Source organism: Patagioenas fasciata, chromosome 9 (genome assembly GCF_037038585.1).
Source record: "Patagioenas fasciata isolate bPatFas1 chromosome 9, bPatFas1.hap1, whole genome shotgun sequence".
Taxonomy (NCBI): Eukaryota; Metazoa; Chordata; class Aves; order Columbiformes; family Columbidae; genus Patagioenas; species Patagioenas fasciata.
In genome coordinates this window covers 9955135-9972774 of record NC_092528.1, presented here as the reverse complement: position 1 = coordinate 9972774, position 17640 = coordinate 9955135, and the positions used below count along the sequence as shown (strand labels likewise).

The following is a 17640-nucleotide window of genomic DNA, read 5'->3' as shown; positions in this document are numbered from 1 at the left end:
TAATTGATACTTTTAGGCTCTTCTGTCAGGTAGGTGGTCTTCTGGCTGGGCCTGGATTTACGGCATGAATACTTAGAGGTCATATGCATAATTTAGTAGTCAAAAGGTAGAAAAATGGATTCATTTTTTTTAAGCCCCGAAATTCTTTGCTAAAAAATGACAGCTTTCCTGCGCTGTTAGGGTTGGTTCCTTAGCACCATGTGATGACTAATGGATCTAGAGCAGGTTTTCATCACACATAGGACAAATTGGATGGTTAAATGCTTTTGAGAAAGCGCAAAGCTGTGGGCAGAGATGACCACTGCCTAAACCTTGTAGAGGCTGATACCTAGCAGTGGACTTGGATATTGTTTGAAACACCTGTTGCTCCCCAAAAGAATAATAAATCCTGGCTGGTTTTGTGTCCAGCTCCATCCAGCTGTATCCCCAGGCACCTCTGTGGTGCAGCGTCCTCTTACAGCCAGGCAGAAACATTATAAACCAGAGTGAGTCCTTTGGCATTTCCAGTGGGACTTCTGAGACAAGCACATAGCTCCGTGACAGCTCTAGTGCTGTTTTTGTGTCCTGCTTGTTGTTCTGGATGTCTTTAACATCTTACATCAGACAGGAGCTTCTAAAGCTGAGGAGGTTGGGCAGTTTCTCTTTTTGAAGTGTTCTCAATTGTGTGCTGAATTAACAGTTGTTTTGTTACAGTTTGTGGCTACCTCAGCCAGATATATGCTATAGGTATAGTCTGATTATAAAAGAGGCAGCAGTTTGCTCACAAGGCATTTTTCCATACATACGTGATAAGAAATGGGCTGTTTGTTCTGGCCAGGTGTAATTGGCAAAGCAGCAGGCACAGCCTCCTCATAACAGGTGTGAGGTGCCAGACAATGTGAAAGAGAAATTTCTTCCTAATAAGAATATGAAATGGATAGTGATGATGGGGAGGAGTTGGCCCTGCCACATCTCAAGGAGTTGACTTTCTGTACTGTGGGTTACTTACAGCATATTTCAGGTTTTGTGATGGGATGTAAGCTTTAGAAAACCTTTTCCAGCCACGGAGTTGTTGACAGGATTATTAATTCATCTCACACATATGCACCAAGTGGACAAATACTTCCAGTAACAGAGAAAAAGCACACTCCTTTAATGATTGTTTTCTCATTGTTTTTAAAAATCTGTTTATAGAGAGACAGTAGGTGTAGACTTTTTTAAATTTTGTATGAATGTGTTAATGTAATTTGTTAAAACCACCCTTTGTATCTAATTTTGTGTATTAACACTGGACTAGGTAGGACTGGTTGATATGTGGGAGTAGAAATACACTAGAAATAGAAATTAATGAACTTGGATGACTTAATTTCTGTAAGGATTCTAAACTCTTAACATTGTGGAGGGTTAAGTTGATAGGGGCTTAAACCATAACTGTACCGTTCTGTTGTTAAATGTGTTCTTCGTATGTTACAGAGAGTTCATCAATTACATGAAGCGTTCCCGAACCTTTTATGCCTCTATAGCAGAAAGGCTGTGTGATGGAGACCTGGTGATGAGAGACAGCTCGACCTGCTGGAATGGAGAGGATGTTGTAGAAAGGTAAAGTTGCAAGTGAAACTTTTCCTTAATGGTAAAAAGGTGACTTCATATCCTTCTGATGGTTCAGAAGCATTCTGAGACATTGTAGTCATCAAGTGTCTCTTGCATAGTGAACTTGATGCTTCATTGAGCAAGGGTTTTGCTAAAATAGAAGGTCGTTAATACTGATTTTTAGGTATCTGTATTAGATACAGTGGAACACTTTCTTGAAGGGCTGCTTTGAAGAGTTCCTTTCTTTAACTATAGCAAGGCAGCTCTCGGTCTGTAGAGGGATCTTACCCTCTGAAGGTAGGAGTAGTTACATTTATACTAAAACTACATTCAACCCTTTGAAGGAAACCGCGAGGCTGATGTGCCTTCTGGTGAAAATGAGTTTGACACCCCTGCTCTAAAGCATGATTAGCAGGCATGACTGACTGGAGGTCATTAGTGCGTAATTTAAAAATGTGTAGATCTTCCTGCAGAGGTATCAGAAAAATATAATGGCTGGACCATTATTTTCTTAAAGGATTTCCCTGCTATTTATTTTCAAAATTTCTGGCACAGCATTTTGAATAACTACAGGTTTTGGAATTGTCCAGCGCCCTTACCAGAGCATGTTCTGTAGGAATTCTTATAAAACAACAATTAATAAATGCACTGTTCCATGTGGATAGAGACAGCTAGAAGCTCTGTAGGGTGAAAAGATATTTCTAGTTTGTCAGCTAAGTTTTTTCCTCTTTGTATTTTATCAGAGTCTTTCCCATCACCCTTTAGAATCCAAACTGGAAACTAAACTTGCACTCTCCATGAGCTAAACTTTTTGCTGTCATTTCTCTTACCATGTATAATAGGAGACAACGTTGCCCTGAGGAGAAAGAGGTGTTCAGAATACAACTGTATCTATTGCCATCACTGTCCAAGTATACATCAGTTTTTGCAGTAAGAGCTGGTTGGAAGTGTGCCAGTGAATGTATTCCAAAAATGTATTTTTGTCAAAACAGAGACATCCATGGAATTGTGTTGGCTTTCTTGATGTTTCTTACTGAGGTGTATTTTGTGGTCTATAGCAGTTCTAAAAGATCAAGTTCTAACATTCTGTTTTCTTGCTTTAAAACAATTTTCATAATTGAAAATTGTTTTGTAGGAAATTATTAATAGTTCCAATGTGGAACAGAGAGGGCTTACAATTATAGGCTGTCCCGTTAAATGGAGTTCTGGCTCCCACACAGCTCTGCTTAGATTTCTTATGTGTAAATAACTTAAACTTAATTACGTCTGAGATATTCAGATATAAATACGTCATGTCTAACACATTCAGAGAGAACTTTGAAGGTTGATATTTCAATACATACTGGCATTACAAATGTAGAAGCACGTATTTGAAGATTTAGCAACAATGAGTATTCTAGATATTAATGCATACTGATTGTAATACTAACTGAAGCTTTTACAGTGAAAGTTAATGAAAAGGAAGTGGGGAGAATATAAGCATTTCTAATCGGTATTTCCATTTCATAGTACCTTTTGCTGGTAATGTGTTTCTGAATACACAGCAAACAAAAACATTTTATCAACTCTCTGAATAGAAAATTAAATCACATTTGTTGTTGTTGTTGTTTTTTAAAAAGGCTGCTGAAGTTGCTGATATGCATGTTTTAGAAAGGCATGAAGGGAAAAGCTGTTGGTTTTTCCTTTGCCAGTCTGTAACTTTCCCAGAGCTGGAAATATGTGGAAAACTTTCAGGTTTGAAAATGGTAGGAAGTTGGGAGAAGTAGCAAGGAAAACACCAAGACCTGTCATAATTTTAATTAAAAAGGAAAAACAAAGAAAAGAAAGCTACACCCCAATAACGACATCAACAAAAAAAAACCTACCACCAAACCCTGAAATATATATAGTTAACAAATTAAATGGGCAAGTTGGAAAATCAAAGTTCAAATTCACATGTTTAATCAGACAGCAATATGTATATGCTTGTGAGTTCCATCATAGTATTGATTGCCTTAAAAGGAGGAGACTTTCCGGGCAGCCGGCACTGCCAGCGATGCTGCACAAACGTGGCTCCTGCTTGCTGGCAAATTTTGCTCCTTTCATCATCTGTTTTATAGGCTGCTGTTGTCATCAGCTCTCCCTACATGAGAAATAAACCTGTCCTGGTGGTGCCTGAAGATGCATTTCTCTTTGCTCTTTCTGCTTTCCCAGGAGACCAGGGGATTAAATGTCAGCAATAGTAAACAGCTCTGAACTCAAAATAGAGCCTTATTCTTAGCTCTGTATCAGAAAATAGATCTCCCCAATTAATCTAGAGGATCTCTTTTGAACCTGAGTTTAAGGTTACTCAGGCTGTGGAACTGGGAAAAGCTGCGGTTCCTGTTTCCTTGGCACTTCTTTCATTTCATAATGCTATTTGAAAGCTGGTCAATATTTACACTGCATGCTAATTGACATGCAAGCTCTTTAAGAAAAACAAACTTAACCTTTAAAAACAATTTGACACACAAATGCAACCTGGAACAATATGAAATTATTACTCAGAAGTGGGGGTTGTGCATTCAATTAGTGGAGAGGGCACTTGAGGTCAGTCAGAGGATCTGACAACTTTTTACTTTATTATAATTCATTATAATTAAAACATCGCAAACTGCTGAAACGTAGTTACAAGTGCGAGCAGGTTGCGAACTACTGAGTTTAAAGCATGCCCTTTCTGCTGTAGTCGTGTCTGCTCTGCAGCCCAGGTTCCCCATTTTGGGTAATCCCATTTTTTTAATTAAATAAAAAAATAAACCACAACTTTCCCTATTGCTGAAAATCCACAGCTTTAGGAGAGACTAAGAATTTATGACCATATGTGTAATATTTTCAAATATGGAAATACTGGAAAAGGAGTCAAAGAGGGGAAGAATTTTTTTCCCTGTTGTTAGGGATCTTGTTTCCTCATTTGTAGCAAGTAAAGCGCTTTTGGACACGTGGCTGGTGGTCCCATCAAATCCCTGTGAACTGCTGTCATTGTTTTTACTCTTTAACTGAAGATTTGTGCAGATAGGTAGTATCTATAACCAGGAATTAGAACTAGCACTAGAAACAACAGATGTAAGTATGCTTTTAGCCACTGTAATATTTGTTATTTTTCTGTCTATTTACCCTTTTTTTCCATCTGTCAGGCTTAACAGTTGTTGAACTCTAACCAAGTTGGAAATTGTTGGATCAGAAGATCAGATTTAGCTTTATTTGGAGTGGGGAAAGAAAAACAGTTGTGAAAATGACTGAAGGGATTTTTGTGTTTGTTTGCCTCTCGGTTTCAAGCGGAAATATTCTGAGTTTCTGAATAAATTGTGTGTGTGGTTGTTTCTATTGGTGTGTGGGTTTGTGTGTTCTTTCTCCTTAGTGCCAGTTAGTTTGATCTGAAATAGTCTTAATGATGACAGAAGAAATAGAATCTGCTGGTCAGACACAGGTTTCCATTGCACAGGTACAGCCCCATAACCTTTCCCAATGTGTCTCTTTCGGTGCGTGTGAGTGGATTTTATGTGGAAGGGGTTTCTCTGAGTGTGTCAGACTTTGCCATTGGTAGTGCATTAAAACCTTTGAGATGTGCTAAAGTCTTCATTCTCATTTCTCCAAATCTGCTTTGGTTTTGTAGTGCTATGAGGAGTAAAAGGTAGTAAACACACATTCCTATCAGTGAAGTATACAGGTTTGACATAGTACCCGGATTTGATATGGAGGGACCCAGGGCGATTCTTTTACAGCAACTGCTTTTCAGATCAAAAACGCTTTCTCAGGAAATTTCAAGTGTAACATTTTGGGGTTAAAAACTCGCATATAAAAATGGCTTTTAAACCAGATCACCAGAAATACAAGAGAAGTATGCTTTGTAACACCCAGTAGGAACCCACACTTCTTTTCCTTCCTTCTCTTTTAGTTCTTTAGTTGTTTTTCTTGGACTTTTGCAATAAGTGGGGGGATTAGGGGACACCTGTCCACAGGCTTGAGCTCTCAGGCCCTGTGCTAGTTTGCTGAGAAGGGAATTGGCAAATCACAGTGACTTCCTTTTCTCAAAATGTTTTCCTTTAGAGACTTTCAGTTTTTATGAGTTTAGCACTTTCACTGTCCACTTTCTCATTTCCTTAGGTTCTAGCAAGCAGCATCTGGATATGGAAAACAGAGGTAATCATTTAGCCTTAGTGTACTTAAAAAGCATTTAGCTTCTGTTATTCTTGTGCCATCAGTGTAAACAATTTCTGGAGATACGCTCCCTACTGTAAGTTGTAAAATGCTGTATCTTTTTGCAGTATTTTCCAGTTTTTAGGGTGTTTTCCAGGACTTGCACTGTGTTTGTTGGTGGGATTTTGGTTTGTTTGTTTGTTTGTTTGTTTGTTTTAAATCTTATGCAATAAACCAAATACACTGTGGTGCAAGTGACTGTTTAAGAAGTACCTTTGCCTGAGCTTACCCTTTCAAGTGATGCAGAGCTCTGACAGACTTTGAATGGCATATTATGTGTCCTTCTGTCAGGGTGCATGAGGGATGAGCGTTAACAATTCACTGCCATGCAAGCATGTAAATGTTAATAAGGCTACTAATTACCTCCTGCACATCCCAAATCAGCCATAGGGAGGAGAGAGATGGCAATGCTTAATAGCTACCCCACCACATGTAAACTCATCGTTTGGCCAGGGCACTCCAGTTCAGGGACTTTCTGCTGCCACTTGCAGTAGCAAGCAAGTTAAGCTGTCAGATGTGTTGAGAGACACAGCAACCTGCATTATTTTCTGTTTTTACAAGGTGAGAGCAATTATATTTTAAGTGCAGAGCATTATGCACAGAATGAGATTATAACTGGTTTTACCCCCAGTCACTAACCTGTAGTAGTTAGATAAAATACCTATAACATGAATAGTGCTACCACAGAGGACTATACTGGTTCTTAGGAGGTGCTCACAAAGCAAAATCTATTTAGCGAAGAAAATAAAAGCCTCAATAAGGATATAATATTTGTCCTTTGTGTTTCTAATAGGAATAAATTCAATTTCGGTTCAGTTTTAGAGAGAATTCCTTAAAGAGGTGTTAGGCAGATTTCAGTTATGAACAGAAAATGAGGTCCTGATGAATTTGTAATATATTGTGAAAGTAAGGCTGTTTCAGTGCATCTCATCAGTACTAGCAAACAGAAGAATAATTGGTTAGCACTGGAAGTTTTGTATGTATGTAACCCATATCAAGTGATTTCTTAAGGAAGAGAAGCGCATAAATTCAGCTAACAAGATATGTTCAATCTGCAAAAGTAATTGAAATACCATCTAGTAACACCTAGATGGTTTTTCTTCTGCAAGATCACAGAGGTAAACATAGTAAGCTGATTGTAATTGAAGGAATTGCATGTTTAATGCCAGAAAGGATGTCACTAAAACATCTCCGAGGGCGTTATGGGAATATACATATGTAAAAGGGAGTATCTTCTGTGGTGATTTGAGATTAGTGCTGTGTAGGATCCTGTGGTTAGATTCCTCTTCTGCTTCTAGTTCTGGCTCTATAAAAACAATGAGCTGTTACGTCTTTAATCACGTGGGAGAGAAGAAGGGACTGTCTTTCTAACAATGAACAGACATGTTGTTACGCCATTAAATAGTTTGCAGAAACCTCCTTAGCCATATTTGTTTGATGACAGTATCACTCTAAAACACAGAACGGGGGGAAAAATGGAATTAGGAAAACTGTTTCCTGCTTGTAAAATTGTACCTAATGAATTTCAGTGCTGTAAATACTTTTTGAGCACATGGACAACAGGAAGGGGTGATTACCTTGAAAGCTGTTGCTCATCAGACTTCTCCAGCTGTTGAGATGACTGTATAGTTTACTGTTGATTACCACAGTAGTTATTTTTCTCCACAAATTGGGAAGACGCATTTACATCTATAGTCAGGGGCCATTTCTAATGTTGCACAAGACTAAGTTCTCAGGCACAGGCTTTTGGTCTTAATTTTCTGTTCGGTAAAAAGGATACTTATTATGTTTTGGGGTCCATCTGCTGCGATGTGTTAAATGACTAGGATACATAGCTGAAAAGTGGTTGTGAAATACTGCGTATTGTGCCCCATGAACACTTCTGAGTAAGGTACCTCCTCTGCTAGAAAAGAACCTTCAAGATCAAAAAGAGTGTGTCCCCCAGTGGTTGGACTTCGTAGTGAGACTTGGTACCTTTTGAATTCCAGAGAGAACTTTGTAAAAAAGCAAAGATTGTCCCTAAAGAACCCTTCACAACTGTGATGCTGCAGCCTGTGGGTGCAGCTCTGTGAGTTCAGGTTTTGCTGTGTGACTATGCATGCGGTGTGGATATGAGCAACAACACACCAAAGTACAGGCCATATGCTGAAAACAGGTATTGTTTTACACACTGCATAGATACACAACCTACTCTCCTTATGCTGTAAAAGAAACTTTCACAAGTGTATATAATTAATTTTAGTAGCAAACCCACCTTCCTTTCCCCCTCCGTTGTGCAGCCAGCCACTGGAGGGAAGGAATATACATCTGCAGCCTTGTATTAAAGCTGCTTCTTCTGGCGCTTCAGTGCGTTTATTTAAGGATTTTCTGTTAAGTAGTGGAATCCTGACTAAATGAGGAAAGAATTATTTGCCCCTGGATTGTATAACTTCTGAAAATTAATGTTTGGGTTTGCAAATATGAACTGAATTTCTGTTGTTGAGGAAAGACTTATTAGTTTGGTCTGAAATGTAATGAATTTTTTATGGTTTTGACCAGAAATCATGTTTTTGGTGAGGTTTTCTATTAGGAATATAGACTAAGTCCTCTCCCTCTTCACCACAAACTTTGCAGAGCTCAAGGCATGTCTTCCTGTGCCCCACACTGAGAAAGTGTGTAAAGAACTGTGAGAGAAGTCAGTGATGTCTGCATATGATAGCTGCCTCATGAATTCCTGTGCAGACCGTTTGGCTGGATGTGGTCTGCACTGATCTTTGCAATTGAAACTGATAAGTCTGTATCCTATAAGACTGTTTGTTTTTTTTTTTTTTTTTTTTTTTTTTTTAATGCAATGATCAAGGAAAGACAATGATGTTAAGGATTTCGGTCCTGGAAACTAAACTCACCCTGATGTGAAGTAGTTTTCTGGATGGACTGACAGTGACTCCATGCCCACTGCTGGTTAAGTATGACCCGCTCGTTGGAAACAGTTCTTTTTTTTATGTAATCACACTCCTGTCGTTCTTGCAGTGGGAATGGTAAGCTTTCTCCTTACTAGTTGATACTTTTACTTATATATATCCAAGTAATTTGGTGATGGCTCAAGTCAGTATTTGAAAAACAATTCCTCTAAATACAAATTAGAGATTTGACTTGTGAAGACCTCTTTTTAACATCTTAATATTAAGCATTTTGTCTCAGGTTGAGGGAATTGAATACAGATAATTAATACTGGCTTTCAACATTTATTGGGGGACACTTATGGGTTTGGTATCTACTTAGTGACTTATTCCTTTTGATTTAAATATTGTGGGGTAGGACTTTGAGCGGAATACACAGAATGATAAATCTTGTTATAGTTATCTAGGTTGCTCCATTGGGCAGTATCTTGCAAATGCAATGTGTAACAGGGGCTAATTTGATACTATCATAGTATCTCTTTTATTTTAGACATTTTGGGATGTTCTTTACTGAAGGGTAATAAAAAAAGGCAGGTATTCGTTCCGTTGTGTGCTATTTTTCCTATTTATTTTCTTCAGAAGGAAAGAACAGCCCTTACTTAGAAAACTGAAACTTTCCAATTAAAATAGTACAGTAATAATATGGTAGTGTTCCAGTCATTGAAAGTCTTCTAACAGAAACAATCCAAGCATGGTTAAAGTCTATGGAAAACATCCAAGATAAAGTTTATTTTCTTGTGCGTAGTCCAACATAATGAGTTTCTACCCATTCCTATTAGAAAATGTCACAGTCAAAGTCCCCTTGAAAAGGCAGAAAAAGAAAGTTACATCTGATCCTTCAGTGTGTCTTAACCAATGATTCTTCCGATAGAGAAGTAAAATACATTTTATTTCTTTTGTAATGGGTGCATAAGTTTCTTGTTGATAGTAGTGTATTAATATCCTATCTTAGCCTAGAGATATTAGACTGAAAATGGATTCTTCAGAATATCCGTTAAATGAGATATCAGTAAGAATGCTTAAAATACTCATATACCATCTCCTTTCCCCTGAAACTATAGGGTAGAGTCACAAGTCTGGTCCCTTTGTCTGTTGGATGCAACGGATAACATATGATGTTTGATTTTTGGCATTACTCAGAACACTGAATATCTGTGCTGTGCCAGAGCACACTACTTTTCTGAGCAGCGTTCAATTTAATATGAAGAATTATAAATTTCCAGACTAATCCCTATAAAATCTTACTATTGCTTTGTACTACCAGAATGGCTGTAACTAAAAGAATTTGCTCTAGCAATTGTAGTGTTTTGTTTAAGTGTTAGAATGTTTTGTCTTGATAGGTGTGAGAAAAATACCAGCAGGTATACATAAAAATATTTTTGCCATCATTTCAAGAAGAAATTGAAGATGTAAAATTAACAATGTGTTAATAAAAATATTATTTGGAGGTGAATTTTCCCATTGTCCCTTACTAGTCCTGTGTCTCAGCAGTGATGAAAACAGCGTTTGTAGACTATGTACAGTGTAAGCAGCTCAACGGAAAAAAAACCCATTCAGTTATTTGGACTTTGAAGCAGGCATTTAGGAATCAGTCACTGTTTTAATACAGCCTATCAAATAAGATAATAAAGTTTAATTTTTCAAACAGAAGTGCATACTTTGAGAAAAGTGTTACTGTGATAAAACCTGCAGTTGCTTAAATTAAAGTATTTTAGTGGAAACGCAAAAAATCTCTATTTAACAGCAAAGCTGTTGTCAGCCTGCTTGGTTTGTTCCCTTTGGAGGTGTGAATAGTTACCGTGCTCTGTAGCAGCTCCCAGCCCTGCTCTCCCCTGGCTGCCTCGCTCAAATACTCAGTTGTGTGTTGGTCAGAGCAGCCGATGCTGTTCCTCGCACACTGTCACTATTCTGACATCACAAAGCCGTCCTGCCTGTGGCCGTGGTACCTGTGTCCATGCCTCACTTCAGCCACCACTGCAGCAGCGGCCACAGCCGCGGAGATCTCAGAGGGCAGGAGAACTGTTCACTCTGTGGGCACGTGAGTCAGTGTTGGACCGAATTAGATCTGTGTTGAGCTAAATCCATATGGCAGTTTGACCCAGGTTTTACTGTGCTGGAATCATCTTCCTGGAAATTGTCACTAAGGTAGATTAGGTCTTCACACTGGTTTTGTTACAGGTACTTTGTATTTGGAGGCTGGGTTAGAAGTCTGTTTCTAGTACTATCCAAATCGGAATGTCAAAAAAATAACATGATCTCTGTTTTGCTGGTTTCTGTTCCCTGTGTACGCTTTGGGTAGATGCTGGCAAAATATTTTTGGTCTAGTATAATGTGTGTATGATTTAACGTACCAGTCACAACCAACTTCCTAGACAAAAATAGCTGCAGCAAGGTGTGGTGGCATCCAATGTCAGAAAATTCTGATAGTTTTGACAGAATAAAAACCCATTGCTGCCTAGTTCTGTCCCAGAAACTGACCCCCCAGTAAAACGTGGTTATCTAAGCATGTTTACTGACTACCACAGTATTTAGAACCATGTCTTGTGCTGAGAGGAAGATTTGCCTATGAGAAGCAGATCAGATGAGCAGACACAAAGGCAGTTTAACAAATGCTAAATGTTGTTTAGAAGTAGTTTAATTTATACGTTGTTTATTACACAACCTTTTCGTGTTACTGCTGTAAAACCATCTTGCTGTAGCTTTCCCTGTCTGCTGTGTACTTTCACTGACCTCTGTGGTGATTGCTTCTTCAAACAGATGATATTTTCTGTTCTGAGAGTTGCTAGTTTAAAATGCAAGTATTCCCATACAGCTGCTGAAAGAATCCTATGGATTCATGGGATAAAAAAAGTATGAGGTCTGATGGAAGGGTAGTGAGAATGCCCCAAATACATTCTTATTATCAATTCCATAGGTTTAAGCTGGTGCCTCAAAGCAATTTATGTAGAGTACTTGATCCACAGTAATTATGTGGATGTGCCATACTGTGTGGCACTTGTGGACGGTGCAGCTGATCCTTCCTTCACCGCTGCCTGCTTGTCTCTGGTGGTGCTGCAGGTGGGCTTGAATCCGAAGCCATCTGCGCATTGGAGAATGTCCCTGTGCTTGTGGAGCTGGCACACGCAGGAGCAATGGTGACAGGAAACGTGCTGGGATGTGCGTGTCTTTGCCATAGAATTCCTTGGCATGGCCTGCATGGAGAAGCAGTTTGATACAAGATCTTTCCTTCAGCAGTGTCATGCACCTTCACCTCCTTCAAATGAGGATGAAATCCATGAACTTCAGAGCTGAAATTTAAGGGCAAAAAGGCTTTGGTCACTTCCTTTGTGGAAGGATATGATAACAGAGGAATTTTTGTGGAGACTGAGTGCATTTTAAGAAAGAGGCACTTGCTGCAGGACACGTTCTTGTGTTTGTGAATAGCACTGCACTTAATGAAAGTTGAGCTGGAAGGGAAGTTGTTTGGCTGGGGTGACATCAGGGTCACAGTGGAAAAAGAACTCTTTCTCTGAGCCTTTCCTCAGGTCTGTTGGTGAAGTTTTAAGAAGTATCCCAAAAAAAAAAACCCAACCAGACAAAAAACCCCCCAAAAACAATAAGCATTCCCTTTAATTATGAAAGATTCCTGGAAAAATTATTTTAAGCCCAGAAGCCAGAAGATTTCTCTGGTGTTTTTTTTTCTAAGTCTTTAGCAGACAACTGGCATACAATTCAGAGAAATGCAGATAATGTGCAGAGTCTGAGAAGTTTTTCACTCTAAGCCTCTACCATGTTAATGATGCCCTTGCCTGCTGGGAAGATGATCTCCTTGTCAGTGATTTAATTGGAAACACAGAAACGGTCCTGCAAGATCTTGGCATGCTGGCTGGAGCAAATCCCTGTCTTACTGCCATGGCCAAGTGTGCTGAAGTTCATAGAGCCTCAGGGACTAAGGCAGATGTGTTCCTGTAGCCCGTGGAGCAAGTACTGCCCTGGGCTTGAGTTTTGCCAACTGATAGCTCCAAACAGAAGTCAGTCAGAGAGCCAGCATGTCCAGAGGGTGGACAGCAAGAACAAAGGAGTCCTAAGCCTGTCTTATGGTAGGCTTAACAGAGATGGTGTGCTCCCCCTTTCTGTGCCACAGCTCAGGATTGAGTTTATGGAAAATATTGGAGGGTTAGATCGCACTTGAATTCATGTAGTGAGGCGGAGAGAAGAACTCCCTGTGGCCCAGAAACCTTTCTTTTCAACCATCTGTAGTTTTACTGTCTTACTGGCGCAGTACTGTTAGAGAAGTGAATGCAGATAGCAAAATTATTCATGTGTGACCATGTGCCAATTATTGTACTAAACACAATAATTTCACATCTAATTTGACATCTTCCTTCTCATTTTTTTCTCCCACATCTTTGTCTCAATATATTTTTAGAACATAATCACCTACGGAGTAGGAATTGGATGATCTTTCTTTGTTAGAGAGGAAAATGACTATTCAGAGAACTGAGGCTGAGTTTCTTTAATGTGAATAATTAATGGTAATGATTTTAATGCTGTTTTGATCACTTAGACGAATGGTTGGGAAGAGATGATACAAACCAAGCAAATGAAAGTGAAGAAATAGTAAAATACAGCTGCAGCTATAGTGTATTTCTCAAAGCGTGGTAGGACTGAGCTATGTGCTGGTCACAGACTTAATCATCCTGCACACATGTTAAAGTATTTTCATGTCTTTTACAGAATTGGTATTGTACATGATAGCTTCTTCAGTTAAGAGGCTGTGTTTGCAGATATTCCTCTTTGTGGCTGAAGAGCTGCTGTCCTGTGAAGTGATGCAGATGATTTACTGCTGAGCAGCTGGAGGAGAAGCAGTGTTTAGCAGCAGAGTTTGAGGCTCATAAAAAACAGAGGCAACTGAGAAAGATCTCTCTCTCTCTCAAAGAAAACCCAAAAAAAAGGTGAAGAGAAGGTTTGGCTGGTTGCTTCTAGGAGTCTCTGGGCATGGTAAAAGGGAACCAAGCCTCAGAGAAAGTCCAGTCTGGTTTGTGCTCTGTGGTGTGGTGAAAGAATGTTCATTAGTAAAACTAAATCTCCGAGCAAGACACCTCAACCTCCTTTTCTCCTTCTCTCTGAGAAGCACAAAGTTCACTAGAAATCTTTGGATGATTTTTTTTTTTTAGATTTCAAGTCTATGTCTGTATTATCTTATTATTTAAAAGAATAATTTTGACAAGGTAAAGACAGTACAGTTAAATCCAGGATGGTTTTATTTTGCCCATGTCCTAATAGAAATCTATAGCAGTAACAGTAATTTCTGTCCAGTCGTTGATATGCCTTCTTTAATTAAGCACTGTAGTCAGGTTTTCTGGGAGTTGGGAACCAGTGTGCCTGTAGATAACTTTTCTTTCAGGCCATTTCTGTGCTTAGCTTCTGCCAAGATACCTTCCTGCGGAAAGGATACCCTGCTAGCAGTGAATAACCTAAACCTCTCTCTGATATCTACACAATGTGTTTTGTCATGTCCCTGTCTTCATATAATGCTGCTTTAATTGCTTATGGTCCTAATTATCAGCAGAGACTATTGTAACTAGAATATCATTTCACAGCCATAACAGAGCGAAGGATTTATACATAATTCCCGATTTTCTACCCGTGGCACAGACACAGTGCTTGTTTTATAAGGAAATGAAAGGTTTTGATGATTTGTGTTCGCACAATGTTAAGTCAGAAAGCAGGTTATAGGCAAGGCTGTGCTGTCGGAGTTGGGTGTATTTTGGCAGTTTTGAGTGGCTCAGCTGATGTGTTGAACCTGAGCTTCCCTCCCCTGTTTGACCAAGACAGCTAAACTGAGTGGTGAGGATGAACGGTGATTACATTAAAATAAAATCTTTTATCACCAAAGGTGGTACCAGAGATATGGACCAAATAAGAGCTGTTAATGATCCAGTAATTTTTTTACATTGATCAATTAATTAACAGAAATGGGACCCAGCTTGTCAAAGTGATTGCTACAAGTAGTCCACAACTTAGTAATTGTCTAGCTAATCTATCAGTATTATTCACAAATATAAATAAATTATACCCAGCTTTTTAAAGTATTCCCAACACCATTTTTTCCATTGGCTAGATTTAAATTAATGTATTAGAATGATAAACAAGAGAATGCTATACCTTTCTTAGTTCTTTTCTATGTTTGTTTTCTTCTTGACTTGGATTTGTGTTTCTTTGCATGAGTAATTGCTTTACTTGGTTTAGAAATAATTCTGTTTGCAGAGGCGTTCCTGGCAGCCCTGCTTAGAGTTTGATTTGATCAGAGGAAGGGGAATGTAGGGTCTGCAAATAGCTCAGTGTCTTTGTTGGCAACACTTATTGTAGAAACATTTGAAGTGCTCTTGAAAGCTATGCTGTTGCTGGAAAAGCAAATTAGAACAGGATGAAAACTTTTCAAAGCTGGAACTGAAAACCAACGAAATGCCCAACTTTGTTATTTTCTAGGCCATAGGTACCACATATGTTCTTTACTGAATATGAAAGAGTTCTTGAGACTGTTCCTAAAATTAATTCATTCTTTGAACAGATTGTTGTCGAATATGTTTAATATATTTTAATTAAAGGATAATATTAACGTCAGACAAGTTTACAAGGCAATAAGCTGTTTTCTACAGATAATTAAACATTGAAATGCATCTTTGATAAATGCAAAAAAGCAGCACGAGTATTTCTAGCATTATGAAAATTAGTCCAATATTTCAGATGGTTTGGAATGCTTTGACAAACTTCAGTAACAGAAGATACATAGATGTTGATAAAGGCAAGTCTTTGAGTATCCTGTTTTTTCTTACTTATTGAAATAATGTCATTTTAAAACGTACTTTAAAATAGAAGGTAAATGTTTAAGAGTGAAATGTTAAAACTCAAGACTTTACAGAGGGTTTCTCTTTGCCTCTCAAGTCATGATGCCCTTATTTTACATTGAATTAGCCTTACAGTGAGTAATATAATCTGGCAGTGCCTGGAATCATGACGTGGTAATTTTCCCAGGATCATTGTCCAGATAATAGTTATGTGTACATTTATTTATATACAGTGTTTATCTGTAAACATTCAGCTGTTATTTCTGTTCACATCCAGAACTTGGCAGTTCATTTCCATGGAAGAACTTGGGGTATGACTTGAACAGTATGTTTGTGGGAACTTTAGAAAAAGCAAATAGTATATTTATTGAAACCATAAGGGATTATTTCTAAATACAGAAATGTAAGGAAAATTAGGTATATTCTTGCCCAGCTGTGAGAGTCCTTTCAAATTACTTGTACTAAACTGTCTGGGACAAACAATGTGTTTGTAAACTGCCTTAAAAAATACAAGTCCACATTCAGTGTTGACCTCTAACTTTTGCAGGCCCTTTGTCTAAAATTAGAATTTCATATGGTATACGTCAGAAGTAAAAAGGAGCATAGAGATTAGACTTGAATCAGGATCAGCAGGCTTATGCTGATGAATGCATTTAAAATGTTATCCATGAAGTACTACAAAATTTGACTTGTGTGTTTTGACATTTTGTATATGCATCAGGAAATTCAGTTCACTAAGGAAAACCAGCAGACTTTGTATTATCTTAAATGCTTCTGTTTGATTTGTGATGGTGGAGTCTTCATTAGCTAAGGGGAAAATGCCTTAGATAAAGCAAGATAATAAATGATACACTACTGCAACAGCTTACCAGGGTGAAGGGGAAGTGTTGCCACCAAAGCCTGTAACAGAATCAAAAGGAAAAGAAAGGAACAACTGGAGTTATTGCTGCTCCAGCCACATATCTTCTTCTGTATTTGCAATACAAAACTCTAAAGCATACTTCAGGCTTTTGCAATTTTAATAGAACTGTGCCACCTTAAACCAGGACAGGTTTGATCCATAATAGTTCATTGCTTCCTACAGCCACCTCCTTGGGGGATCTCTGCTGGCTAGGAAGGCTTGTGTGGCTGCACAACCTGGGAATGTGCTAAAAACAAATAGGAGAAAGGATTCCTGTGTGTAGTATTATCCTTGGCAGAGATAAATTTAGAAAAGTTAGGTTATGTACAGCAGACATTCAAGAACATTTGTTTCCCTGGCGTAGCGGGTTCCCCATGGATATACTCTGACACTTTGGCTACTCTTATTTAATGTAAACTCAGTGGTGGTCTGGGTAAATTTATTTGCAGCTGGACTGTGGGGTGGCAGATAGCTTACCCAAAATGTTTGAGCGGGTGTTACAAACCTTGCTATTGTAAGCAAGAACTTAACTACAGGGAAAAGAGAATAAAGGGGAATTTGTGATTCAGAGATTCATATGGCAAATTAAGAGACGTAGCAGATCATGGACAACAGCAAATCGTTTGGTGTGCTATAGGGTGATGCTGCCTAGCAGCCTGTCCAAACACCTCTGTGGTTTGGGTGGTGAGCACTCAGTTCCAGAAATCCCTCTAAGAGTTTGTTAGGCCAAGTTGTACCTATGTGGGGTCCTTGGGAGGATGGTTCAAGTGTGCAACAAGGAGCTGGATCTGACCCCACATCAGCAGAAAACACAGGGCACGTGTCAAAGTGTCATCTTGCTCCCAAAACCCCAAGTTCGAAGTTTGCAGACAGGAATTCAGATGTTAGGGTACCCAAAGGAGGTTTCGATAACCTCTGAAGTAAAATTGCTGTGAAATGGCAGTGAACTCCTGTTGGTGACACTTTAGAGTTAAGAAGTTGAATACTAATCCTTCTGCAAAGTATATCTGCAAAGAGCCACCAGGGCTCTACAAAGGTGTGCACTGTGTTACTGCTTTCATTGGTGTTGTAGAGGCAGAGTTGGAGCAAACCAGACTCTTTAGAGGGGAAGGAATGCCCTCATGCCTAGGGATTTTTGCTTTCTAGTGCAATAATTCCAAAAGCACAGTCCTCCTGAAACGCTGAG

At 38.8% G+C, this 17640-nt stretch overlaps 1 protein-coding gene across 2 annotated transcripts in view; it reads left to right on the top strand.

Moving 5' to 3' along the window:
* The window catches only part of LOC136105341 (glypican-5-like), a 349014-nt gene that overhangs the window by 123357 nt on the left and 208017 nt on the right, over positions 1 to 17640 (top strand). For both annotated transcript variants that reach the window (XM_065845058.2, XM_065845059.2), the window contains one exon: positions 1453 to 1578. In XM_065845058.2, the coding sequence (XP_065701130.1) occupies positions 1453 to 1578 (126 nt within the window). The remainder of the gene's footprint in view (positions 1 to 1452; positions 1579 to 17640) is intronic.